This window comes from Fonsecaea multimorphosa (genome assembly GCF_000836435.1).
Source record: "Fonsecaea multimorphosa CBS 102226 unplaced genomic scaffold supercont1.34, whole genome shotgun sequence".
NCBI classification, from domain to species: Eukaryota; Fungi; Ascomycota; class Eurotiomycetes; order Chaetothyriales; family Herpotrichiellaceae; genus Fonsecaea; species Fonsecaea multimorphosa.
This window is the reverse complement of record NW_015971668.1, coordinates 22,243-48,535: the sequence shown is the minus strand read 5'-3', so window position 1 is coordinate 48,535 and position 26,293 is coordinate 22,243. Positions and strand designations below refer to the sequence as shown.

Below are 26,293 nucleotides of genomic sequence, written 5' to 3'. Positions count from 1 at the left end.
AACCCAGCTCGATCCATGATACGTACATTTCGCGTTCGAGCTTCCCTATTATAGGTCTGCGTCCAGGAAAGAACGACGCATGCATATGATACACCCACGTTAAACGCACAAATGCCTGGTCTGGGGCCACCATCAACGAGCCAAACGCCTGAGAAGTCCCGGATCAAAGCACAAGACAGGCAAACACCAACGTAGCGTCCCGACATCCAACGCCTCCCAAATGAAACCAATGTTGCACGCTAGCAAGAAACATGGCGAAATCAAGAAAGAAGAAAAACAAACAGCCGTGGGGTATCATAAGCTCATAACGATCCTGGGAAGAAATAAAACACAAAATCATGACAACGTCGCATCTCAAGCCTGAGTTCTGTGTCGAGCTTCAAGGTTTCTGATCAACTAGATACCGAAACCGACTTCTCCTTTGTGCCCAGGTGTGCCCATGTAAAGAAGTCGAACCTTTCCCTGTCTTTTCCGGTTGCTGTCTCAGGATTTGGACTCCTGCTGGGTTCTCTGGGCTCTAAGATCAATGAACGTCGATAGTGAAGCTGGAAACTCTTGTCTCCTGCGGATCTGACTCGAATAAGTTGGTCTTGCATCCATGTCTGGAGTTCAGAGACTTCGGCGAAGCGGTACGGGATCTGGAACTTTTGCAATTCGGATATGATCTTCGCCGTCTTCATGTGCTTGTCCAGATTGATGACCGATGCCTGACCACCATCTGTCGAAAGCGGCCTCGTAGATGGATTGGCGGAATCCACCATCGTAAGGTCTGTCAAGTATACGCCGATGAAAGGGAGACAAGGCGGGAGTTGAGATTGAATACGTTGACGCAGAACAGCATAGTTTCGCGCCACATCAACCATCTTGCACATCTCGTCAAAAATTGACTTGGTCTTCTGAGGTACGCATTCCCACGTCTTCTTCATTCTCTTGATGTTGGTCGAATCCAGTGCGCAGACGATCGCCATGACTGTGTCAAAATTGCGCAAGTCCAAGCATTTGTTGGCAATCTTGACCCATTGCTTGACGATCGCAGCTCGCTTTTTTGGTTCTTCGAGTTGAAGAACGGAATCGGAGACGAGGTTTGAGATGTCGGTGGACAGAGTCGACATGGCGCGCACATTCACGGCTAGAGAACTGCTGCGTTTGGTCCATTCCGTTCCTAGAAGCTCTTCGGGAAGGATCGAGCAAAAGATCTTGGAAGTCTTCAACGTGATCTGACGGGCGAGTTCCAGAGGGTCGAAGTCGAGGATGGAAACTGACGGGCCACCCATTTTCCAAGCTCTTAACGCAGTGAGCTGGCTCTTCGAAATGACAGGATTTGGTAGTGGAGTGCTCGGGTCGATATAGGCCGCGGTGGATGTGCTCGTCTTTCCAATAGCGGACAATACTCTCGGAACGATTGGGGCATGACTAGTGGCAACCTTTTCCGCCAGTTCAAGGATTCTGTTACCGGCCATTGGCAATACAACAGTGAGTGACTCTCTCGCGAAGCCGACAATGACCGGGAGTGCTGTGTCATCACAATCGTGCCGCCAGTGAGACTCCATCCACCCTTTGAAGACATTGTACACGCGGAGTCGGACGGGGCCTGCTATGCTCAAGTTTTCGCCAACATATTCAAAGCGATAGATCAGGGATCGAGCAAAGTTTACCGGAGTCGCAAATAAGCGGAAAGTGAGGTAAATTGTGGTGACAAAAGACATGTCGGGGGCCGAGTCAGGGGCAGTCAGCTTCTCCACCAACGCGTTGAGTGTGCCTCCAACAATGATGCCTTCTCGGTTAAAGACAAGCTCTTGCGAATAGGTTTGTACAAGAATTTCAGCTTCTGCATCCTCATCGTCAGGGGACTCGCGCACACCACCATCATGCGAGGGTCTCGAGTCGTGCGCCTTTAGCGAGAGGCTGAGATCTTCTTGAACCGAGGTCACCCGGGTCGACGCCGAGGACAGGTTGCTGGGGTTCGACCGTCGCTCAATGCGTTCGAAGCTGCTGTCACTGCTGGTACTTCCTCCCACTGTGTGTGGACCGGACTTGCGATGATGTCTGACATCTGTGGACTGACTGGAGACTGGGGAGCTCGAAGAGATGTTCTGATGAGCAAATGGGGCGGAGTGCAACGGCGAGGAGCGAATGATCTCTGCCACCACGTCGTCTTTCGGTGTAGGAGGAACGCTACCAGATGCCGTGGAAGGAGATTCGGCAGGGGTAATGGAAAGAGGTGGAGTCAGGAGGCCCTGATTGACGACGATGCGAGGGCGCTCCTCTAATCTTTCCGTGCGGTCAGCTATAGCCGACGTCATCGCCGATGAAGTTGTGAGACGTTCTGAAGGCGGAGGTTCGAAGTTTGTTGGTTCTGGTGTGCTGGAGCCACCCGAACTTCTCCCCAAAAGGTAACTCAAATTCTCGATCTCAAAATCTCCTATTTCTTCCAAGGTCGCTTTTGTTCTAGTGACGCATCGTCCTGCAGCACTGACGCAGGCCGTGGCAGCCTGGACTAGACTGTGCGCCTCATCGGGAGAATAGATCAAGTCGTCATCCATCGAGCGAATGGGCTTGAAAACCTGACGAGCAGCGTGGACCAGTTCAGTGATCGCATCGTACATGGAATCTTTGGCTTGAACCAGTGGCCGAGAGGTGCTGTAGTCTCGGTCAATGACTGTTTCGACCACTGCAAAAAGCTGCCGACAAGCTCGAACAGCGTTTTGTGTGGTAAGCAACAACTCAGATGATGACCTGGATTGCATGTGAGACCCCAAGAACGAGGCCAGGACAGTCAGAAACTCGTCGTAAGAGCGATTGAGAAATTCGGATATTAGGTTGGAATTCTTCTGGCTCGTGCCACGACTGTACGACATGCGATGTGTGATGGATGAGTGTCGTCGCATGTGGGTAGGATTACCTGTGGAACTGTGGCTGCTACGTTTCGACAAGACGGTGGTGCCTGAAGCTTTCGCCGTAACAGATGTAGAAGCTTCACGTCGGACAGTGGCTTGTGATTTGGCAGAGCGCTGAGATTGCATAATCGCAATGGATTCCGAGGAAGAGTCGGGAGGTCTTGTAGCAGCACCCGGGGACGCATCGGCTTGCTCGGTCCAGACGTCGTAAAACAAGACGGCGCGAGTGACAATTCGGAACGCTTTTAAGAGCATGTCATCCAGCCGGATGTCAAGCGTGTCCTTGCTGGCGGCATGGCCCATCACTACCTGTTGGAGTTCTTTTGCTGCACGCACAAGAAGAGCGAGATCAGAGAGGAGGTTTTTACGCGTCCTGCGTATGGCATCGTGCTTCTTGACCAGTGAACAGTCCCGGGTCAGACAATTTGAGCGTTCCAACAAGGCGCGGACACCCGCGACCAGGCCTCTCATATAGTCCTGATTGCGGAAAAGACTCAGGTTTGAATCGCTCGCGCAGCGGACGAGATCCCAGAATTCGGTCAACGCCTTGAGGAGTGGCCGCATCGCAGCATAATCGTAACCCTCGCAGTAGTTGGTCGGCAGCCACCCGCGTGCTCCTGTCTCCAGCAGTGTCCCATCCGCCCAGCCATTGATATGCACAGAGTGTACCAGAATGATGTCTCCAGCATTGAGAGGTAGTGTGACCGTGGTGGAGGAATGAGGAGAAGAGGGCTGGAAGGGATAGAGGGCGCGCAGATAGTTGTGGAATCTTGCGCGGGAGGAGGCCATATCCGCGAGGGATTCTATAGACGTCGGACGTGGATTCGTGTTGGCCAACCCCGAATCTTCCATTTTGACGGACGGCCTGTGGTCTTCCCCATCGTCGTCCTCGTCGTCATCACTACTTTTGCGGATTCGTAGAGGTGCAACGTAGATACCAGAAGGTTGAGGCTCGTGCATCTTGCTGCAAGGACCGTAAAAAAGTCGCGGATCACATCGTTCAGTATTGAAGCACCTGCGCCACGCAAAAGGCCATTTCTTCTAAGCCAACAGTAGATGAACTGGGGACCCAAGGTGTGGTGAAATCGCTAGAGGCGAAGAGATGGTAACTTCGAAATATGTTCCCAAGGAGAAACAAGGGGGCACGAGAGCAGGGCGTCGAGAGGAGGCGAGGGGGGGTTCAATGCGTCTGCAAGGGCGTCACACCAAGTGAACGGCTGAGCTAGGAGTCCGACTGCTGAACAACGGCGACGGTGATGGATAATGACAAATAAAACAGGCTAAAGAATGAACTGTACAAATTGGTAGACTCTGTAAAGACTGGCCGATGATGGAAGGGTTTGTTGATGCAGGAAGGAAGTCACTGAAGCGGTGGCACCCAGAGTGGGTGGACTCCTACTACTGGGGTACCTAGGCACTAGTACCTAGGTATTACCTGCACAGACTCGATAGGCTACTCCGTCGTCCGTTGCTCGAGACTCAAGAGCCTAGAAATCCACCCAACGGGCCGCCAAAAGACGCAAAATCCAACCTGCCGGCAAGCCACCATGCCACTCCAAAAGACTTCCCAGACTCGTTGTGGTGCCCGCCTTAACCACCCTTGCATCAACGGGGCCGGGTGAGTTCTAGGCCTCTTGAGGTGCTTGGAGCCGATGCAACTTTTGTTAAGCCTTAAGTACCTGGTACCTACCTAGGTCATGATTCTACTGCCATAAGTGTATTTCGTTGTACTAAGTGCTCCTCACATGCACGGCCTACCTAACTTCTGGGGAGAAGCGATCTGTGCCTTTCACAAACCTCAGCAAAGTCGTAGCCGCAATATTCAGATCTTTCGCCCCACGCAATCTTGCCACTGCGCTTCAGAAACCAATCTGAGTGACTTGGGCCCCTCGCCCCTCGAGCCCCAGCGACAAACAGCGCCGATCGAGCAGATCATTTGACCGGGTGCGGCTTGGCCGGGGGCCCAGTGGTGTATCTACCCAGATTCGTCAAAGCTGGCGGGTCAATGACCAAAGCTGCAATCCTTGTTGTGTGTCTGGCTGAGCATACTCGTAGGTGTGAGAAGAGGGAGCTGTCTGCAGCTACTGTGCCTGGGATAGATGCTCCGAAAGAGACTTTAGAAGCAAGAACAAACATCACACTCGCTGGGTTGCAGATCCGAACTTTCTGTTTGAAATGCCAGCGGCCTCTGGCCAAGAAGGAGTCAAAATACGGGGAGCTCGCCAAACGACGGTTGCTCCGCAAGATGGGGGTAACTGTCCAGGGTTATGCAAATCTCTAGCACAGCAGTCCCGCTAGAATTGAGCTCGTTGGAAGCGCCCGTCTCTACGCGACACTCCTTTTCCAACGTCCAGCACTCGGTCGCCAAGGACGACTATGATGGAAAGACACCATGACAGTGATGACCTGGCTGCGCAGTAAACAGTTTCGAGGGCCAGATAAAGCCTGGAAGTGGAATTTAATAATGCTCAGGAGTCACCCAGGAGACCGCAGGGTGCTCGCCTCCTCAAACCAGAACAAAGGTGCAGGTAGGGGATCGATGCATCCTCTGAACACCTTCTTGACGCCACCAGTGCAGCGCTTCGTGTTTCGGCCGTGCCCCGCCCACCCAACACGAGTAGCAATTCTCGTTATTTTATGGTCTGCCGAGTGGTAGCCGCTAGAATCCGGATCCCTTAACCGGTCTACCAAGACCTCAGAACGGCCACTGCTTGTTGTTTATAATAGGTATTAGAGTTCAATTGATTGGGAGATATGTGCTTGACCGGGAAGCAGACGCATGATACGCTTTATTCGTTCGACAAACCCTGATCTCGTCGGTGAGGAATTATCCCAGACGACCTAACACGGTGAGATTTTTGGCCCACGCATTGTCACATCGTGACCTGCCGCGACCCAAGCGGGAGTGTAGTGGGACTCGAGGCTGGGTTGATCTTCCCAAAACACCAGAGCAAAAGGCATGTGCTTGTGTGCGCAGTTCGCTTGCTCATGAGCATTCGGTACTTCTGGTCCTTGTCTGCAAAATACAACAACTGCTAAAAGCTGCCGGTAAAGTCAATCGAAAGCCGACTTTTGTGCCTACGAATGATATTGCACAACGCTTGCGCACCCACTGCCTCAATGACCCGAGTTCATAACCATTATTAAAGCCCGCGCAAAAGACACCCAACCGCGTTGTGAAAGGAAAAGCCTGCCAATTTCGCACTGATTGCGACTCGTAGCTACCGAACCACTGCATCATCTAGTGGTGTGGAAGCGCCTCCATGATTTGATTCATCGGCGCCTTAAGTATCTGATTCGTTCTCAATGACTCGCGAACCACCACACCTGGTTCGACCGTGGCACCTTCCTCAATCTTGACGCCCGGATAGATGATGGCTTTGGCGCCGATAATGACTCCAGCAGCGATAAGCACATTGTTTGCTATCCAGAGACCCTTGGTGCCCTTGCGATTGATGAGATCCTTATTGTGATCGCTTGTGATGATGGTGACGCCAGGCCCGATGATCGTGCGAGGCCCAATCTCGATCACCCCGGCGTCGTCAAAGTTACAACCCTTGCCAACGTAGACATCGTCGTGAATGCGGAGGTTGTAGCCATAGGTGCAAGTGAAGGGGGTCTCGATCTTGACCCCAAGACCAAGATAGCCTTTGCCATGGTTCTGTGAGGGAAACCTGTGCGTGGTGTCTTGACTCGGATCTAGCACTTTCACCAAAAGATTGCGGATTTCCTGCTCGCTCAGGCCGCTGTCTAGCTCACAAGCTGCTTCATAGCGCTTGAGGGCTCGCTCACACCGTTGACGCTCATAGACCAGAGTCGGATCCATGTGAATATAGTTGACCGACCTCAACATCTTGGACTTCTCCACGTCTTCTTGGCCAGAGATCTTGAAATTTGAGCTCGAAGATGCCATTCTGGTGTGAGTAGGCATGGTGGGGTGACTAGGAGGCGCCGGGTGAGGGCCAGGCGGTGGAGGACCATATGCATGCGAGTACGACGGCGTTTGAGGTTGCGGTGGTTGGTGCCACTGCAGTTGCTGCTGAGGGGGGCCCGCTGCTGGTTGATGAGCGCCGCTGGGACCTACAGGCGGAGGCGGCGCATGTTGAGAAGGAAAGTGCTGTTGCGGGTGCGGTCCTAGCGGAGCTTGGTTGGAAGGAGGCGGCGGGGGAGGAGGTGGAGGATATGCGTTACCTTGTGGTGGCACTCGCGACATTTCTCGGGGATTTGCACCTGGATGTGGTTCTGGTCGATTCAGATCTGCCAGTGGAGGGAGATGCTCTGAGGTATAAGAACTTTGACCCTGCCCCGGCGGCCAGGGTGTGTGCTGGCTGGGACGAAGTGGTCGGCCTTGTGGCTCATGGCGTTGTGGGCTCATCTCATACGGCGGCGGACGTTGTCCTTCACTACCACCAACAGGAATTGGTCGCGATTGAACACTGTCCTGACGTTTGAGAGGGTTGTTTGGACCGGGGTTTTCCATGTGAGTTCCCTGGTAAGGCGAGGCGTCAGACACGTCACCAGGACCATCCCTGGACTGCAACGGAACGGGGCCTCTGATGGGCGTGGGCTTGGTCGGAGCCGCACGCCTATTCACATTGTAGCCTTTGCAGCTGAATCCCCCCCGAACGCAGTTGTTACCTGGGAAAGTAAGAGTATTAGTAGGGTGAGGTAACGGCAGTCGACTTTCGAAAGAGTGATCAAACTTACACCATGGCTGCGCTTCGTCACACTTCTTCTTCCGTTGGCGGCATGTCATGCACCCCGTCTTCGTCCTGTTGGAGAAGTTGCGCTTTCTTTTGGGCGCGACCGTTGGGGTGCCCGCTGCTGACTCGGGATGACCGTACTGGTCGTGATTGAGCTGGCCGTTCGGCCTGGGTTGATAGTCCGGTCCCCAAGGCGGTGGCTGTGCGTCTGATGCATTTGCCTCTTGGTCCAGAATTCCTTCGCGCTGGGATTCGGAGGTGCTGGGCCGATGGCCATTGATGGCAGTGGCTGGCTGTGCAGACTTCTCCTCCTGCCACGTATGGCCGTTTTGATTGGCGTCATTTTGATAGTACGCAGCTGTGCCATTGTGATCGGCATTCCCAAGGACACGCAGTGCTCGGTTGGCCATGTGTTGTGGTTCAGGACCCTCCCGAGGACCGTACTCATACCGCCGCCGCTCAAGGTAACGGTCGTCATCCTCGTCGCCAGACTCCGACCGCTTCCGTCTATGGCCCGCACGTTCCTGTCCATGCGGGGGCGGATACGTGCTGCCTGAATTTCGGGGCGTAGGCTCTTCCCTCAAAGGCTGGTCTTGTGGAGACGAATGTCCGCTGTCTAGTGAGGCTTCGCTTTCTGGGTCATGGTCAATACGGACATATACTAGAAGGGCATGATGACAGACCATTACTGGACGCGTGATTGACCGCAACAAACCCTCGTGAACTGGCCTCTGGGCTTGAAGTCACCTCATTTTCAGAAGCATTCTGACTCGCCGGAGGAGGCATTGTCAGAAGTCAGATGCTAGGTTGGAGATTCCAGCAAGACGAGTTGGCGGGATTTAGCGTGGACGGGCTCTATAAGTATTCCCGGAAGGTTCTGGTCGCTTTTTCAATCCCGACTCCTGAATACAATGAAGCTGAAAGCTTCAAGCAGGGATAGGAGAACTCCGGGAAAATGGGCGCTTGACCTGGCTGCTCCTTCTGGCGGGATAGGGAGAATGCCCTTTTGAAAGCGCGGATTCGCCAGTAAGAGGTTTGAAACTCCTAGAATGGGCGAGACAGCGAGACGCGCGGCGAAAAGAAAAGACCTTTGCGCAATGTGGGCGCTTATCATCCGTCACAACCTGAGGAGTGGTAAGCGCCCAGGATGCTCGCGAGCCTGGGATCAGGGGAATCACGCGCTTAATTGTAGTCCTGAAGATTGGGAAGGCAGCAACTGTGAAAGGATTTGATGGAAGCCGTAGAAGAGCTCCTTGGGATTGGGAGGGAGGGGACTCAGGTAGAACAGCAAGTTCTGAACAAATGCCCTGTAGAATGCGGCTATTGAAATGTTTGCTGAGGAGTTTGTCGATTTGCAGGTAAGCGGCAGCCGCGAGAAGCGCACGTGGAGCCGGTAACAGCAAAGAAAGAGAATCGACTGCTGATTGCTTGCCTGTGCGTAGTAAGCGGAGGGAGCCACACCTTGTTGTAGTAGCAGCAGTTTCGAGCTCCAGCTGCAGAGAAGAAGAAGCAGAGACAATCAATGTTGCAAAGAGCTTTCGAAAAGTGCCCCAAGGGCCCAACTTAAAGACGTCTGCAAGAAGGAGAGGCAGGGTCAGAGACAAAGAGGCCTAAGCACATCCTTCCCACTTTTTGCATCTGATGCTTGACAGCTGGGAGAGACACAGAAAGCAGGAGGGCAAGGGCAAGGGCAAAGGCGGGCGAAAGGTGGGCGAGGGAAGAGCGTCTTTGGTCGGGGAGCCTTCCACGACGCCAGACAAGGGGCTTCTGAATCCACGGGGCGCTTGGAAAAGGCGCTTGCCGGCTGCCACCCCAAGCTGCCGCACGGTTCTTGCAGCTGCATTCTGGACGCTGACTGGCCACCCAAAGAATTGCTCGAGCCTTTAGCCTTCCCAGGGGGGGCGCGGGCCACCGGAAAAGCAGGCGGCAGTTGTCTGAGAAGGATCTTCGTGCGGTGTGTTGAGACACTGGCATGATGAGCCCATTGACTTGATTCTCCGTCAGCAGCCCGGGCCCGATTTTCATCCATCATTGAATCACCACCAAAACGCGGGCTCTGAAGCGGCAGTGTTGTGAATTCTCTACGAGGTAATCGGTCCACCTTGGTGTGAAGGGAGTCAGTCACCTGGCTGGCCGAGTATGCAGCTGTGTTGCCTGGTTGCATGGCGTCGTCTCCTCTGCTTTTCCCTGCCATCTGGCCGCCTTCCCCCGCTCTATTCTCGTATTGATCCCGGGCGAGGTCCTCGTGATTGACAGTCCTTTGTGCTCGTTCCAAGAACGGGGCTAGCACGACATTTTGCCTCCCTTGTCCGAGAGCTGTCCACCCGTCACAGACTTGGGTACAGCTGCACAGTTCCAAAAGCGAGGCAAGGGCTGACCTTGAATCGACAAGGGCCAAAAGGGGCCTGGGGCTTGAACTTGATGCATGTGATGGAGGTCCGTCGAGCCCAACGATTGGGCGCTTGGTGTCAAATCCGAGCTCAAGTGACTCCCACTAGCAAAGCCGCTCGTCAAAAATGCTGCCTAGACTAACTTCTACCCGTACGCAGTCACCATGGATCCCGCCTGTTGTGTTTTCTCATTGGACACGGCCTTGTGACGACGGACCATGCACGCGTCTTGCCCCCTCCTTGCATTTGCGGTTCTGACGAAATTGTTTTCAAAGTCTCTTCGCGCTTGCGTTCAGCCTAGCCTAGCCCACCCGACTCAGCCGCTCGTCACTTGGGCCGCCTACTTCTACGAGATGGAGAGGATGAGAGCGAGAGGCATGAAAGGACAGTGGGTGGGCGAGACAAGGGCTGCAAGGACCCCAATTGCAAAGCGCAAATGCTCATAATCTGTACGTAATACTTCTGTATCCAAAAGCCCTACTTGGACCAACCTCTCCAGGCGTCGCCAAATCCAAGCGCGGCGTTGCTGGGATCGACATTTGCACCCATGCCGAGGCCATAAAAATCCCCACCATTCAGGTCTGCCAGCACTGTTAACGTGGGTCGTCCGTGAGCACATTGGAATGGTAAGGTGCACTGAGACAGGTTTCGGACAAGTTCGTGGCATTGCCTCGTATCGAGATAATCGTTGAACATGATCGCGGAGCGGCAGGATCGAGACTTGAGCAACTCAATCATGCCTTTCGGGCAGTCCACCATGTCGGACCACCAGGAAGGCTCATCGGATTGTGGAGGATAGGGGCGCGGAGTGCGACGCCGCCGCCCACAGCCTAACCATATTTCGCCTCTCATGATGTCAGCCAAAAGCTTCGGATCGGCACGACAACGTTCGATAATGAGGGCTGGCAGTACCGTCACCTCCACTGTCCAGGTCCCATGGCTGCGAGAACATGTCGACAATTGTGCTGCTTGGGTATTTTCGACAATGTTATAGCTGACAGACCATTCCCGAAAATATTCCCTGTGCTCTTCCAAAAGCCTGGCCTCAGTTTCGTCAAACTCAAAGACCAATGGTTTGGCGAGATTTGTTGAAGTGCGCTTGCAGAAGTCGTCACACAACCTTTCAAATTTAATTCTTTCGTCAGCTGCATGTTGGTCGATAAGAACAAGAAGTCTCCGCTCTATACTCTCTGATGAGTACGGATCGCGTGTATCTTGAGCAGCAAGAACGGCGAGGATGAACTTTCGGTCAACCTGCTGGATAATAGTGGCCCCCGATAGGGCACCTTTGCTAACGAACTGTGAGTCCCAGATAGCGTTACCATGCCCTCCAGCACTGTGACATTTTCCAGATAGACCAGGACTTTGCTCGGATGTAATGCACGTGATCGGTGCGTCAACTTGGTGATGAGAGCTCTTCTGCAGATATTGCTGCAAGTTGAGTATAGGTTTTGCCCAAGGCTTTTGGCCATCGTTGTCCCTGGAATTTTTAGAACCTTGGCCCTGCTGTATTGGCGTCGAATGCGCACGACTTCGATCTGAACGCACATGGTCTAGACTATCCAGAGGTATGGCCGCTCCTGTGCGAGGGTGGAGGTAAATGACTTGAGCATTGCGTGGATTGATCCAAGGGAGGCCAACGACGGTTTTATCATCGTCATCGCAAACAACTTGGTTCTCACGAGCCATATTTCTGGGGTCCGGCACTTCCAAGCGCGGGATGCCAATCGGGGGATGTCCCTCGGACGCTCGCATGGGTAGACAAGAGAGATCGTCTGGATTTCTCAAGCTCAGGCCGTAGCGGAAATTCTCTTCTGGGAGTCGAGCACTCTTGACCCGACGCCAGTGGTTCAGATACCGGGCTTCGGTTGCTGGAAGTTTCGAAAGTTTAGCAGTGGATTCCCTGACAAGTTGTCGGCAAGATTCATCTTCGCGTTTCCTTTGACCGCGTCCACTCCTCGCTCCGTTGCGTTCTGGAGTGGCTGTACATTCGTACGCAAATAGGAAATTGGAGACCAGTGACTCTACCGCCCTTGTCAAATGATCAGTGACGGGGAAGATGTCTGCCAAAGAATACTCCAACCCGAGTTTATGCGATAATTCCCTGGATCGTGGCTCAATTTGAATGTGGAACGTAGGCCATTTATCCACGGCATTTTGCAGCTTGATGGGATGACTAGTGCAGTCCCCAGATTCTCGGTCTTTGGTTGTGTCGCTCGACACATTGCGGGCTAGATCTAGAGACCCGAACCTCGACTCCTCGCAAAGCCGGTCAACAGCGTCAAACAAACAATCGATTCCTTGCCCTCTTCGAATTGGCGACTTTCCGATAGAAATGAACTGAGTTCTCTTGTTTGGGGACGGTTCACTAGAGATAGCTGCACGAATGAGGAAGTGGCTCGTGCGAACAGATACTGAGTGCCAATTCGTGGTGTCGAGAGAGGCCACCAGCTTAGCCTGAAACAGTGTTGATACAGTCGACTCCAACGAGAATCGCCCTCTGTTCAAGATAGAGGAGCGGCAATGGAAGCTGTGCTGTCTTTGGCCTTTCACGCGGAATCGCACTTCGACCGCAGCAGACTGTGCAAGCAGATATCCAACAAGCATTTCCTTTACCTGGTTGAAACCCCTTTCAGTCTCGGCCGAGGAAGAATAAAGCTGTGACAGGTGTTTGAAGCGGACTGGCACGTCCCCAAACAAATTATGGACAGTGACAATTGTTCCTTTCCGCACGATACCCAAGTCTTCTCTGCCGAGCCGCAGCTGGCGAGAGACGACATCACCGCGGTGCAGGATCAATCGATTTGCGAAATCTTCCGACTGATGCTCGGAGGCTATGGACAACAAAGACAGATGCGATAGGTTTGACAAGAAGCGGCCATAGTGACCATAGGTAGGATCCGAATAATATGATTTCGAAGAACCTGAAGAAGCGCAGTCAGAATCCTGACTATGAGGAACATCCAGCTATTTCATACAATGGAGTCTGGCTAACTGGCCCTGCTCAGAAAATTCCACCTCCTTGATCCCATTTCCATTATCGCAAACTGAAATATAGCCTTTTGAGAATTCCACCTCGATGACAATTGACGAGGCATTGGCGTCCAAAGCATTTCTGAGCAGACCCTCGATGACATGCTCTGGAGACGTGAGTTCGCGAGATGATGCGACCTTTTTCCAAACATGATCAGGAAGCAGACGGATTCGTGGGCAGCCTTCAGCCATCACTGGGCTACCAGGGTTGAAGGAATTTGTATGGCTGGCCATGCGGCAAAAGGGAAGCTGGACTTCATGGAGGTTGCCACTGCGCGAGGTGCAACTGGAAGTGACAGAACGCTTGGAGAAACATTGCCCAAGGGGCGCCTGCAGTTCTGTCCGCAAGGCGTCATAAACGATGCAGAGTCATCGGTTTGGAAGATCAATAGTGACGGTCAGGAGTAAGATATTACTTGCTGCACTTTAAACTGCGCACATTCCGCAATGTTTGCAGTGTTTGCAGTGTTTGCATTGTATGCAGAGTTTGCAACTAGCCGTCCAACGATTTCTACATTCTCGAGTAACTACAGGTGGGAAACGTCTACAAGCAAATAACGTTCAGATCTGGCATGAGACACAAGAGTGTGTTTGGTTGGGTTAATTTGTGATTTATGCCCAAATTTCAAGCTCGAGGTGTCAAAGAGCGTTCTTTTCCTCAGAAAGAGACCAAATAAGCAACAGTAAATTATCCGCTCAACCCTTTTTAATGCTCCCACAATATCATGACAGTTTCAAGGTGGCTCACTTTAGCTCGCCAATGTCTTCTTCGTCGAATCTCTGTACAACGTTTCGGCGACTTGTTGCGGAACCACGATAGCGACATCGATGGCAAGCGATTATTTGGAGCCTTTGTTGAGTGTCGCGAATCTTTTTGCCAGCCGGGGGATCCTCTTATCTCACTCTATATCGACTACATTGTAGTCAGTGGCATCATTGTCATTTCTGACGGGCTGCTTATCCTCACAAAACGATGGAATGACACAAAACTTCCAGCATCACAACATACTCTTGCATGCTACAATGACACCCTGCAAGATCTGACCATGGTGATTGTCTCGCCAAAATATCAAGCGAGTGCGTCTGAAGCACGCCTGGCTCTACAGATCTCATCAAGATGGCTCTCTGCTTTAGCACGGCAGGCATCACGAGGAGATTCCGAACCGTCAGGACCGGAGCTCAACAGTACCGTCGAAATCCTCGCCTTTCTCATGGCGTCTATTGCCGCAACTGACGCCGGACTCGAGGCTTTGTCACCAGCCGAGAGCCAAAAGCAGACGATAAAGCATGGGTCTGTTAACGACTTGCGGACTTCGGTGAAACAAGCATTTGAGCTCTGCCTACCGCTATATTCCATGCTCTCTTCCCAGCTCATGGAGCGGATAAATACGGTCTTGAAACATATCAACCTTCTGGATGCAGGCTCCTCGCAACCGGGCAATGCACCAGCCCCAACATCCGAGATTCAAGCGCTCCAATTCCAAGTCACTATCGCAGATAGTCAGCTAGTGGCTTCCAGAGCCGGCACAATGCTGTATCTCGAAGGCCTCCTCTTCACGGGTTCGACGATTGACGACGGCGGGACAGTACATTGGCTTTCTTCGCGCCACCAGAATGAATACCAGTCAATGTTCAGCGACGTTTTTACGTCCTCGTTCTCGATTTTGAAAACCCAGGCAGCCACGCCGGGAAGAACTTTGTGCATGCAGCAGTGTCAAATCTTTATCCAGAACAAACTTCCGGCGCTTCTATATCTGATATCGGCTTCTTCATTCAATAGCTTTAACACCGAGCAAGCCATAACCGACGCATGGCATCAGGTAGTGCCACTACTCTCGTCACAAGACCTTCTTTTGGTCGGCGCCAGGCTTCTACATGTCTGTACTCTACACCACCTGATACCGGCACAGATCGCTGCGCAGCTCGTTGGAAACGATGATCTGCTGAAAGGATTGAGTAGGGGATTATATGGTAAGGATGACCTTGTGGCTCAAGTCAATGCGAATCATACCAGAGGACCCAAACTTGTGGAGGAACTAACCCGCAGCGATGGAAGTGCGGGCTATATTAGTCAGGCTGTGGTTGAGGTCTGTGCACCATTCGCTCCAGGAAAACTGCTCTAATAAATCCCAGATCATGCACACATATTGCCAGAACAAGGAGACGCAGTATCTCAAAGATCTCGCCAATGCTATCATACGCAGGCCTAGCGCCATCAACTGCATTGCTCTATTCGTTCGACCTGCCTTCTTCCTCGGCCCACTCTGTAGCCTTTTAGACGAGTGGCGGTGGGAAGAAATACACGGTGAGTAACATTCCACCATAATCATCTTCCGCTAATTGAAGGAAGGGGAGGCACAACCAGTATACGACGATTTCGGAGCCATTTTCCTCCTGATTTTGGTTAGTAGGGGACGTTTGGGGCTGTCAAACTCAAGCTTGGGTATTCGCAAGAAGGATGGGTTCCTAGCTCAATATTTGGAGCGTGAGAACGATGAAGAAAGCTTGGAGAACCTCTCTGAAGAGAGAAAATCACATCTAGGGAACTGGATCAATGCTCTTTACCTTGCCGAGGGTCTTAGCGACGAACTGTTTACTAATTGTAGTCCGCACGACTTCTATCTCCTGATTCCCACCCTCCTCCGACAATCGATGACGGTTCACCAGCAAGGAAAGCTAACTCATGACTCTTTACAAGCGGGCTTGGATTGTAAGTACAGACCCCTTGCCGTGTGATATCAGCTCATGGATTCAGATCTACTTGAGCCTTTCTTGCTGCCTTCCTTGATATCCGCCATGAACTGGGTCGCGGAGGTCTTCCAGAATGAGCGCATGGTTGCTGGGAAAGTGTTGGAGGCTCTGATCAAACCGCCAGGATCGCCAGAGTCTCGAGACATTCACCACACTATAATGGCACTGTGTGCACCAAAGCTGAAGATGCACCTCAAGGCCGTCGAAGCACAAGATAACAATGTCGACTCAATCCTCAAGACCCTGGACCAGTGTCCTGACTTTTCCTTCTTTTCAGAGCGAGAACGAGAGACTCCTGGTCCAGGGGTCCTCAACATACTGCAACATAGCCTAGTAGCACTCATTACAGAGACTGCCGCTTTGGATACTGGGGACGCCGCGCCTTTTGGGGACATTTTTGCGCTTGTGAGCCGTGCCGTGGAAGTTCGGGGCCCACCCGCGACCCTGCGGGCCATAGTTGGGGTGCTCGTGCAATTGAGCGACAATCATGCGTTTCTTGACGCCCTTGATACACTCACCACCACAGTGTGTATGGCTGGGAATGGTCTTCGTGACGCCTTGCGCCTACAATACCACAACCTCGGGAGTCTCTTGAAGAGTGGAGAGACGTTAATTGCCGAAGGGGTGGTCCGGTTACATCGACAGGTCGAAACATACACAAATCTTCTTGCCGTGCCGGAAATGAGCTTGGACTCATTCAACTTCACCCAGCAACTTACAAACATGGACACAGCGAATGCCAACCTCGATGCCGCTACTGCTGTGTCGGGTGGACTGGACATGCAGACGGAACAGGGACAAGCCGATGGAATCGACCAAGTGCTTGATGAAGTCGCTGCCATGGGAAACTTGGACTCCAACGACGCGGATATGAGCTTTGATGCTCTTTATGGCCTCCCAGAGAACGACATGGATCTCGGTGACTTGGATTTGGATATGTTCTGAACGGTCTTGAGTTGCTAATGAGTGACGCTCGGGCTTTTGTAGCTTTCGTAGGACCCAGACCAACAGATATTCAACGTTGTCAGAATTTGTTTGGGAATGTGGGTGTCGCAAAACGCAAATGTGGAAGATATGTGTATTAATAATGCGTTTACATGTGTTATCTTGAATGTCGACTTTTCTTCTTCAGGGTTAACACCAGCAGATCCATTTCACCTTACGCTAAATTCCGCTCGAATACGCTGCAGAGCTAGAAACATCGCCTCCCGCTGTCCCGGCCCAAGGTATTTCAAAGTAATCAAATAAGACAAGGGTGCTTGCACTTGCAACGTGCTTGGGATGTCGATGCCGCGCTGCTCAGTCGACACCCCGTCGCCGACCACAGCAGTCACGGTGTTACGCACCTGGCCGTTTTTATCCACATCGCCAAAAGCATAAGACAATGTCCCCAGAAAGTCTTTGACTGTCCTGTGGATTTCGGCGGTGTGTAAAGTCACCAGTTCGCCGGTGTCTTCTGTTGAACTCCCGTTGTCGTAACGTGGAGGAGTTCTCCCGAGACTTGCGATGGCGTCGAGTAGAGCTGCATGCAGACAAATCTTTGAAACAAAATATCGGTTCCAATGGAAGAAGGCGTCCCATGATTCGAAGGAATGTAGTCTGAATAGCGTTCCCGACGTCCACGGAGTGCGAGGAAGATATCGATGTGGTGTGTCCACCAAAATATTCCGGGGAAGCCAATCGAGAATGTCGCACCATCCGCGGACCTTGTCCTCCAGTCTAGCTGCAGCTCTGAGGTAGGAGTTCACAGTCTGAATCTTATCGACAGATGCATTTTGTGGCATCAGAAGAAAATTCCTGATCCGGGCTCGCAATTTAGAGACACCGTGGAAAAAGTTTCTCAGTTTCATGGAAGCCGGGGGGACGGCAGAGGTAGCTTTCGGTATTTGTGATTCGAGGACAAGGTATTCTGGCGACGGCTCCTCACTGGCGAACAGAGGCTTCCAGTGCTGAAACAAGTCAGCACTCAGCATCCCCAAGTTCTTGCCCGGTGCCCATACCATGGCCGAAAGAAGTGTATGGTATAAATGACGGCCTTCGGGGCGGGTGAATTGTTCTTCGCCGCGTAATCGTAGAAGCATGAGGGTCCCGTCGACGTGTGTCTGGTGTGCTGAGCCTCCGTGTGGTCCGTTGACACTGGCCAGAAGCTGCTCAATGTTAGATGAATCTGTAAGCAGCATGAGGCAAGCCACTTTACCTCTCTGATCCCGAGCAGCCAAACAGCAACTAGAGTCTCGTCCCTCAAGCATAGTTCAGGATCTGCCAATGCAGCAGTCACCCTCGACACAGCTCGGGCATATTCGGATTCGATGAGGGGTTGCATGTCGACAGTGGGTGATCGGTTGGCCAAGTTGATCGCGGCAACTGATCGCATCGCCGCATAGAGATAAGAGTCTCGCCCCGAGTGGGAGAGTATTTCGGGTAGGAAATTGAATGCATGATTCCCATAAAGCACTCGAGAATTGGCATCGAGTTGTGTAAGAGAATAGCAGACGGCCTGCTCGGTCAGATCCCCGGAAGGACTGTTCACAAGGCGTAGCCTCTGGCTAGCACGTGAGGACGAGTGAAGAATCGAGTCACTATTGGCAGAATCGCTTTCATCGCCCTCGGTCGACGTCGAGCTGGCACGGAAAAGTACTGCTTGTGGAAGGTTCTCGGATGATGATGATCTTGGGGTCGGGGTATCTTCCTGTTTCGAAACAAAGACGGCTGTTCGAATGAAGCCGTAACCTGGTTCTCGATATCCGGGACAGGGCTTCTTGAGCCTCGCGCAGTTGCGGCATCCGGGGCGGCCTTCGTCACACTAAAGTCATCAATCAGTCAGCACAAGAGTCTTTCCAGTACCCCGGCACGGCGTGGCCGACCTTGACTCTCCGTTTACGACACAGAAAGCACCCCGTGCTCGGACGACCGATGTTGCCCATCCGGAATGGTGCGAAGGCCGTGGATTTGAGGGGAATGCTTTGGGTATGTGGGCTGCGATGTAGGCTTTACGATGCGAGATGCATGTCCCACCACAGAGAAATTGATCGCAATGTTTGAATCGCGGATGTCACTGTTTGTACCTTGATCTCAAGTGACTGCTGTTCAGCGGTTGCCCTTGGATATTTAACTTGACCGCCCTTGGGCGGATTGTTGACTCGAAATCCCGTGAGCCTAGATAAGTCGTGACTGTGCCAAACTTGTTCTCAGTCAGGGGTATGGATGTCTGGAATGTTGCGTCGCATCTTCTCCGTGGACCAGGCTGTGAGATGGGGGCGCAAGCAGGCGAAGCGTCAGGAATCTCGTAACCACAACACAGACCCTAAGCCTTGGGCGCTTCGAAACTCGAGATGGAGAATTTTCTCCAGGATTGGAGAGCCTCGTCGCATGCCGTTCAGAAGTGATAACGGGCAGTATGCACGTCGCATGGCTAGCCGGACCGGGATTAGCAAAAACTGGAGAGGGCTGAAGCCATGGCCAATACCCGTCGCGAGGTTCCTGAAAAATGCCGGGCTGCCACGTGTGAACGAGGATCCTTTTGACCCTGTTCGTCGCGAGAGGTATGCCAGTGGTGGTGATGTTGAGAAAAGGCTTACTACGCACCACGCACCACGCACGAAAGACCTTGGGTGGACGTAGCAGCACCAGCACCAGCGGAAACACCCTCCACCACCACCATAGCCTGAGCACGCAAGCTGACCAAATGCAACGACAAGGGGAAGGGCAAGCGAGCCTGTCATGATCTCTGCAGGATTTTCTCGCTTCAACTGATTGCCCAGAAACGGCAGCTAGGTGGCCCGTGCTTTGCCCCTCCTGCCTCCCCCCAACTGCCTCTTTCTATGGACTGCATCGACTATAAGAGCCGTTTTGGGAGCATATGTCACTCGCCAAATCGCTGCATCTCGAGTCAGTGTCTGCCGTCGCCCTCTTTTGTCCCGAAATGTCCCCGCAATTTAGCCCAAGGTCCCGAAAAGCTTGGGCCATTTCCACTGGATCGCCACTCTGTTGTTTCTGTTTTTGGCCCTCCCCCTCTGGTACCGCGTATCCTTGCCCACTTTGTCATCCGGACCCCCATGGGTTTCGGCTCAGCTGGACCACAGCCGACTCTCCGAATTTTCTCTTCTTGGCCATGGTGGTATGATGCTGTCCTCATCTTCACAGATCTGATGTTGCAATCTGTGTGACGTGCGTGAACAGAGAAAAGTCTGTCTCAGCCCAGCTAAAGCGTCCACTGAATAATCTTCAACATCGGGAAGGTGGCATTACCATGCGTCCAGCACAGCCTCGATGCCAAAGGGACTCACACACCAGAGTGACACCCTCTCTTGTCGAACCGGCCGTTCATTTGCCTATGATGGAGAAATGCGTCTCTAGCCGTCTATCTGAGCTCCGCGGGACGCACAGTTGTGTGATTTCAGGTAAGCCTCCTTGAGAGGCTGGACAGCTTCACCATTCATCCAAACAGGCCACAGACTCTGCGCCTTGCTCCATCAGCCTCGATGCGAAGAACTTTTGCGACGACCCTGTAGCCACTGGAGCTTTTGTTCATCATTCTTCAGGCCACAGGATGATACTTAGCAATCGGGAAAATTGCAGGCGTCATTGAGGAAGAGGCTATGCGCAGGTGCGCATTGGCCAACACGATTCTTGTTTGACTGCGTGGATCGTACCCGGCTCTGTGCGTCCGGAAGAATGCGAAAATCCCGGCTCAATTCGATCTCAAAATACTCTTTGTCCCGGAGGGTGTTATTTTCGTCAGCTACTCCTACACGGAAACACAAGTCGCTGGTGAGAAACGAAGCTACCTGTTGTGGAGAGCATTGCCACGAAATGAAACGGCTTAGCTTGTCCAGTCTCAATATCCCGATGTCACAATTGCTGCCTCAGCCGCGTTGCAATCCAGAAGAGTCACTCAATACGCTGGCCAAAACCTGCTCTTGGTGTTTCGCGAGCTCTTCCCTCAGCTCGAAATCTTCCCAAACCAACAGCCAAACCTGTTGGGCGGATGGTCGACTCTACTGGTAGTTCGATATCATGTGGTGGGTCTTCTGAATGCTGGACCGCCAGATTGTGCATGTTCGGAAAAGGGGACTTCCAACGATGGGTACACGTCTGTCATCGCTAAGGTGATAGAAATGACCTCCTTGCCGACAAGGCCACATCTCTCCGAATTACACGATGCGATTTACGTCTTCGACAACTGATGGGAAGACCATTTCCCTATCGACGTCCTTCTAAACCAAGTTTATGCCTCGATATTGTGCTCCACAAGGGGCTTATGCCCATTATCATCTAGGAGTTCAGTCTCAGTCGGAGATGTTGGATTCTCTGGTCACACTTCCCCTGACTGCCCGCTGAATTCCAGTGATGTCACCAACAACTGCGCAAGTTAACTTAGGGAACCGTCGGGTCGAGTGAAAGGACCATGCGATTTATCTCCCAGCCTGTTTCGGGTTCACCACACCTTGCCTCAGCGCCCAGGGGTGGCTGCAGATGATTCTCGCAAGACGTTACATGGTGAATTAGGAGCAGCACTTGTTCTCCTGAGTGATGGTTCAATACATGGTCAAAATGCTGAAGTCGCTGACATTTCTCGTTTTCTGCATTGACTTGCTCATTGGACTGAAGAGTTTCTCAAGACTTTCTACTGGCTATTCAGATGAGGCGACTGTGCTGGGCAATCCCGTTCGTAACTGATCGCTGCTATGGTGATAGCCGCAATGACTGAACTCAGTCCCACGGTGAGTGGACAATCTCTCTTGTATGCTGCTACGTCTGGAGCAGGAGTTGTGAACGGCAGCGCCCCTTTGCCACGGTGGGCTGAACTCGATTTCCTCGGGGCTTCCCCAGCTATGGGAACTGTGTTATATCCAGACCAACGGCGGGGTTTGTGGGAGTGTTCCTTGAACTCCTGGTGCTGTTATCGCGACAACAGAGAGCGTCTTGTTGGTCCTGAGGTGCACCCTGACTCTTGCCTTTCACCTGCTTCCCATCTGTCTCAGTGTTGAGACGCCGCTGCTGAATTAGTTAGTTGGTCAACTTCGAGTCAAGATCATCACTCCGACCACCAAGGACGAGCGGAACGGAAAGCCTGCGACGATATGCTTGTCGACTGAGGGGTATATCCGACTCAAAACCCATGTGTGAGGAATTTCCGGACGGTCGATGGATTTACAAGCGCGAGCACGATACCGTACCATATGTCGAAGGCACGATGCACAACAGCTGCGGCAGGCCGCAGGGTTCATTAGCTTGCTCGTTCGAAGAGTTCCCACTTGATGCCATTCTTCTAGTCAGCCACATACGAGTCGACAGTGAACAGGGTTGAAGGCCAAGTAGCTTATTTGTGGAACTGGCAAGCTCTAACTACCTCCAGGATGAAATGGAAACAACAGACAATATGATATCTTTGTGGCACGCAGATGTTTGTTCCAAACAGGCCGTTAAGCATCGAACGATTAGCCCTTCTGCGGACTACCTGTTCCCTTTCCTCGGTTCCAAGTTACGCCCGGCTCGCTGGAGCAATGTTCGTGCCTTATCCACCTTCTTACTGTCGAGAAACTCGAGGATATGTTGAATTTTGTCCCCACTTTGGTTGAAGGTGAAGACGAAGATGTATTCCCCCTCATAGCTCCAGTCCACTGTCAAGTCCTCATCTTTCACTTCGTCGCGAAACGTCGTTGTGCTGGTTGCCCAGACGGTGATAAGGTTACCTCCTTCAAATATCTCCTTGGGGGTGACAGGTATTGCTGAAATCTTCTCCTTCAAAGACGAAAGGTGCGATGCGAACTCGGCGTTTGACATACTCTTCATGCCTAATGTTGCAGGAGCCATAGTATGGACGCAATCAGGCGTCCTCAGAGCAAGATTGGACTCAATATCCAGATCCTTGAACGTGTCCAAGAATGCAATTGCAACGCGGCGTTGAAGGGAAGCCATATTGATTGAGACGATTGTTGTCGAAAGAATGGTGCGGACTCTCTGGACACCGAGTTTTCGACTTCGACAGACCTCTTGGATAATGAATGATTCGGTAAGTCCGCTTTCGACCTAACTCCGATAACCTGTCTCCCTGTCTCAAGGTCTTGGTCGCCGTTGGCATACAGTGCTAGCCAATAATGATGTTAGGTTTTTCTCCTCCTGAAAGAACAAAAGGTTAAGTGAAAAGCTACGAGTCGTTTCGGTCAGCGCCACAGAAAGACAATACGTCACTCCCCAGTTGCGTCTGCAGTTTCTGTTATTACCTCTTATAACGATGGCACACGCAATCATGCTCAAGACTAAGTGTACCAGCTACTTAGCGTGCTGCAGGCTGTTATAGCACAAACTGCGTGCCAACGGTCGATGGGGCTAGCCTTCCGGGCATCGCCATTTCTATCTCGTACTTGGCCCTCCACCCAGAACAATGTCCTGGCATCAGGATGCGAGGATTCAATGCTTTCAAGTCTGCAACTGTGTCCTTGATGAATGCTTCGTTTGGTCCGACAAGATGGTAGCCGCCAACGACTGCAAGTAACGGGAGGGATCCGCCGGCCAGCTGTAGAGCATTCTTAACCACATTCACAACTCCTGCGTGGCTACATCCGGTGAAAACTACAATCCCCTTCCCTACAACCATATTAGTGTCGGCTTTCGAAACAAGGGGACTTCTTACCTCTGACATTACACATGAGGAATCTTTCATCCAAAATTAGCTCGTCACTTTCCCAGCTGCCACTTTCGGCGTTGAACCTCATGCCACGCTGGAAGCCTTTTTCATACGGAGTAATCCGAGCAATTTCCCCCGAAACGAGAAACATATCTTCGAGTACTGTGTGTGCTTGGTCATTCTTCTCTATCTTGGCCCCAGCGGACTCGATTTCTTCAAAAGTGGGATCCCTCTCCAATGAGACTGGACCCACCGGGCCTAGGAAGCCTCGATATGTTGGTCGGTTCGGATGAAGATCAACTTGAATGCCACTACTCCCTTTTGCCTCATTTATCATAGAAATTGCTCTCAATATGCCCCCGGAATGATCACGGTGCCAGTGGGACAAATGGATTCTTTCGATGGAGCTGAGATCTGCTCTCAAACGCTTTGCATTCAGTTCCCAGATTTGCTCTTCAGGGGCAGTATCGAAAAGGATAGTGTGCCGCTTGTCCCCTTTGATGGCTGTCTGAGCAATCATCAGCTTCGAAATCCGAAGAAAGGTCTGCTTACAATCATTAGCGACAAGCCATGAGCACCGCAGCAGACATTATCGAGCCGAATCTCGAATTTTGAGCCGCCCCTACTTCCATCCTGGAGCGGCGCCCTTAAAGCAACATCCGCCAATTGTCCAGAGACCTTGAGGTCTGGGTGCTGGTAGGAGGATATAGGATCAACTTCGTTGTCGACAATGACTAGAATTTCAAGCGAGTCAATTTCAACGAGTGAAGTCATGATTCTCTCATCTGACGCGAAAATCTGTACAGCTCTTGGAGGATTGGAAGCAAGTGGCAGACCGGCTGACCCGCAGCTGCAGATGCAACTTGGTTCAGGAATTACTCGGATCTGACGAAGCTACTTGGCAGAAGCCACGGCCCTCGCGCCGCTACTGGATTTGTGGCGATAACGGGGTCCATAAGGCTTCCCGCCAAGGTGTAAGACACTAAAGTGCATTCACCTGCAGCCAGTTCAGGCAGCCAGTCTCCTGCGTCCTTGTGATAACATGGAATGCTTCTGAGGGTTTTCTCTGTAGTTTGGGCGGCCAGATTCAGGCTGCCAGTCCTTTGTGCGCTGAACATCGCGAATATGGAAACATCGGGACTGACTGGAAGCAGTGATAAAGTCTCCGTCTCATGACCAGAGTTTGTCCTTCCTGAACCAGGATTTTCCTTCAAGCACTAAAATGGCAGAGAAACAGCTCGCCGACCTTCTGGCCTTACTGACTCCCTGTGATATCGTGACGACTGAGTCGTCAGATTATGAAGAGCAGTCAAGAACATGGGCTATTCAGGCCAACAAACATCCTCTAGCTGTGATCATTCCCAAAACTGTGGAAGCGTTGAGCAGAATTATATCACATGCTAATGACACAGACCTCGACATTGGGATCCGTTGCACCGGGATTGGAAATGCCACCAGCAAAGGCGTTCTAATTTCACTATCAGCCTTCAAGTTATTCGAATTCGATCCTGACGAAGAGACCATCACTTTCGGGTCGGGTCACTGCTGGGGCGAAGTCGACCAAAAGCTGGAAGAGAGTGCTCCAGGATACGCAGCAGTCAGTGCTAGATGCACCTATGTTGGAGTCGGTGGATCCATCCTTCACGGAGGACAGAGCTGGCTAAGTTCGGAGTATGGTCTTGCATGCGATCCACAAAATCTACTCGATGTCCAAGTGGTGAAGATGGACGGCGGTATTGTTTGGGCGAGTGAGGAACCTGATCTTCTTTGGGCACTTCGTGGCGGGGGTGGAGGCTTTGGAGTCGCTACCGCCTTTAAGATGCGAGTTTACAAGTATCCCTCTTCGATATTCTGTGGACAGATCATCTACCCGCCGGCTGCACTGAAGGACGTGGCACGAGAGATTGCCGCCTTTGCTTCGCGTTGTAGCAATGCGAAGATGGCTTTGCATTTGTACTGCCTCGACATGACAGCGGGCACATATGCGGGCAAGGAACCGAAACCTGGACTGGCAATCTTCGCATATGATGCTAACGGGCCAGAACATGGCCGAAGCAAAGACGGTTTCAAATGGGCACTGGAAATCCCGGGAGCGGTTGATCTCACCAAGACTTTGAGCTTCCGAGAAGTGAACCAGCAGTTTGGTGGGTGCTTTGGAACCCTTTGAGACGCTTCTAACATGAGACAGATGCTTCCAATGCCCTTTTTGGGAAGCTCAACACCTGGGCAGCTGGAGTCACAGTCCCTACTGTCGATGAGAACTTGATTCTCAGAGCTTGGGATTGGTATTTGGCTCTCTTGGAGAAGGATCCACGTCTAGTTATGGGCACTTACGTACTCATGGAAGTAATGCAAAAGGTGAGAATTCCTAGATGCTTTTCCTGTGTATACTGACATACCGAGGCTGTCTATCAATCTCTTGGCTTTCCAAGCCTGGTCTCCGCCTGGCCTCATACAAGAAACCAACACAATCTTCAGCTAGGGACTGGGACTGTACCAGGCCATCCTGACAGTGATGGTCTAGCATACAAAGCGATGGCAGAGGGGCCGTTTGAGATCCGCCCAGGCCACACGGGAGCCGACTATTTCCCTAATTTCCTGGAAGACTTCGTCGATCCCAGAGAGGTATGAGCTCACTACAAAAGCCGATATATGGAAGCTTCTGCTAACGCCGCCCCAGGTCTTTGGAGTAAACTTCAATAAACTGGTGGAAATCAAGAAGAAATACGATCCCAAAAACAAGCTAGGTGGACCGTTTGCTTAGTAGCAGTATACTGTAACGAAGCTTCTTCAACACCAGTTCGCATTTCTTTCTCCCTGTCCTTACTCGTCGAACAACCGGGTCTCTCCAAACTGATGATGTGGAGGGAAAAAGGCTAGATTTGCCCC

General features: G+C 52.1%; 8 protein-coding genes across 8 annotated transcripts; 2 read left to right on the top strand and 6 right to left on the bottom strand.

Moving 5' to 3' along the window:
* Window positions 1-392: 392 nt before the first annotated feature.
* Z520_10923 (uncharacterized protein) lies at window positions 393-3,857 on the bottom strand (the record flags this gene model as incomplete). The annotated part of the gene is made up of 1 exon (XM_016781414.1): window positions 393-3,857. The coding sequence occupies one exon, from the start codon at window positions 3,855-3,857 to the stop codon at window positions 393-395; it is 3,465 nt and encodes a 1,154-aa protein (XP_016627403.1).
* A 2,281-nt stretch (window positions 3,858-6,138) lies between these two features.
* Z520_10922 (uncharacterized protein) lies at window positions 6,139-8,386 on the bottom strand (the record flags this gene model as incomplete). The annotated part of the gene is made up of 3 exons (XM_016781413.1): window positions 6,139-7,535; window positions 7,605-8,261; window positions 8,284-8,386. The coding sequence occupies 3 exons, from the start codon at window positions 8,384-8,386 to the stop codon at window positions 6,139-6,141; spliced, it is 2,157 nt and encodes a 718-aa protein (XP_016627402.1).
* A 2,081-nt stretch (window positions 8,387-10,467) lies between these two features.
* Window positions 10,468-13,215, bottom strand: Z520_10921 (uncharacterized protein; the record flags this gene model as incomplete). Its single annotated transcript, XM_016781412.1, has 2 exons — window positions 10,468-12,914; window positions 12,969-13,215. The coding sequence occupies 2 exons, from the start codon at window positions 13,213-13,215 to the stop codon at window positions 10,468-10,470; spliced, it is 2,694 nt and encodes an 897-aa protein (XP_016627401.1).
* A 533-nt stretch (window positions 13,216-13,748) lies between these two features.
* On the top strand, window positions 13,749-16,719 carry Z520_10920 (uncharacterized protein; the record flags this gene model as incomplete). The annotated part of the gene is made up of 4 exons (XM_016781411.1): window positions 13,749-15,110; window positions 15,157-15,328; window positions 15,374-15,733; window positions 15,779-16,719. 4 exons carry the CDS (start codon window positions 13,749-13,751, stop codon window positions 16,717-16,719), a joined length of 2,835 nt encoding a protein of 944 aa, XP_016627400.1.
* Window positions 16,720-16,928: 209 nt separating this feature from the next.
* Z520_10919 (uncharacterized protein) lies at window positions 16,929-18,698 on the bottom strand (the record flags this gene model as incomplete). Its single annotated transcript, XM_016781410.1, has 4 exons — window positions 16,929-17,723; window positions 17,775-17,921; window positions 17,972-18,577; window positions 18,639-18,698. 4 exons carry the CDS (start codon window positions 18,696-18,698, stop codon window positions 16,929-16,931), a joined length of 1,608 nt encoding a protein of 535 aa, XP_016627399.1.
* A 3,532-nt stretch (window positions 18,699-22,230) lies between these two features.
* On the bottom strand, window positions 22,231-22,695 carry Z520_10918 (uncharacterized protein; the record flags this gene model as incomplete). Its single annotated transcript, XM_016781409.1, has 1 exon — window positions 22,231-22,695. The coding sequence occupies one exon, from the start codon at window positions 22,693-22,695 to the stop codon at window positions 22,231-22,233; it is 465 nt and encodes a 154-aa protein (XP_016627398.1).
* Window positions 22,696-23,071: 376 nt separating this feature from the next.
* Z520_10917 (uncharacterized protein) lies at window positions 23,072-24,178 on the bottom strand (the record flags this gene model as incomplete). The annotated part of the gene is made up of 3 exons (XM_016781408.1): window positions 23,072-23,364; window positions 23,411-23,912; window positions 23,957-24,178. 3 exons carry the CDS (start codon window positions 24,176-24,178, stop codon window positions 23,072-23,074), a joined length of 1,017 nt encoding a protein of 338 aa, XP_016627397.1.
* A 448-nt stretch (window positions 24,179-24,626) lies between these two features.
* Window positions 24,627-26,168, top strand: Z520_10916 (uncharacterized protein; the record flags this gene model as incomplete). Its single annotated transcript, XM_016781407.1, has 4 exons — window positions 24,627-25,548; window positions 25,593-25,762; window positions 25,808-26,029; window positions 26,085-26,168. The coding sequence occupies 4 exons, from the start codon at window positions 24,627-24,629 to the stop codon at window positions 26,166-26,168; spliced, it is 1,398 nt and encodes a 465-aa protein (XP_016627396.1).
* Window positions 26,169-26,293: the final 125 nt, after the last annotated feature.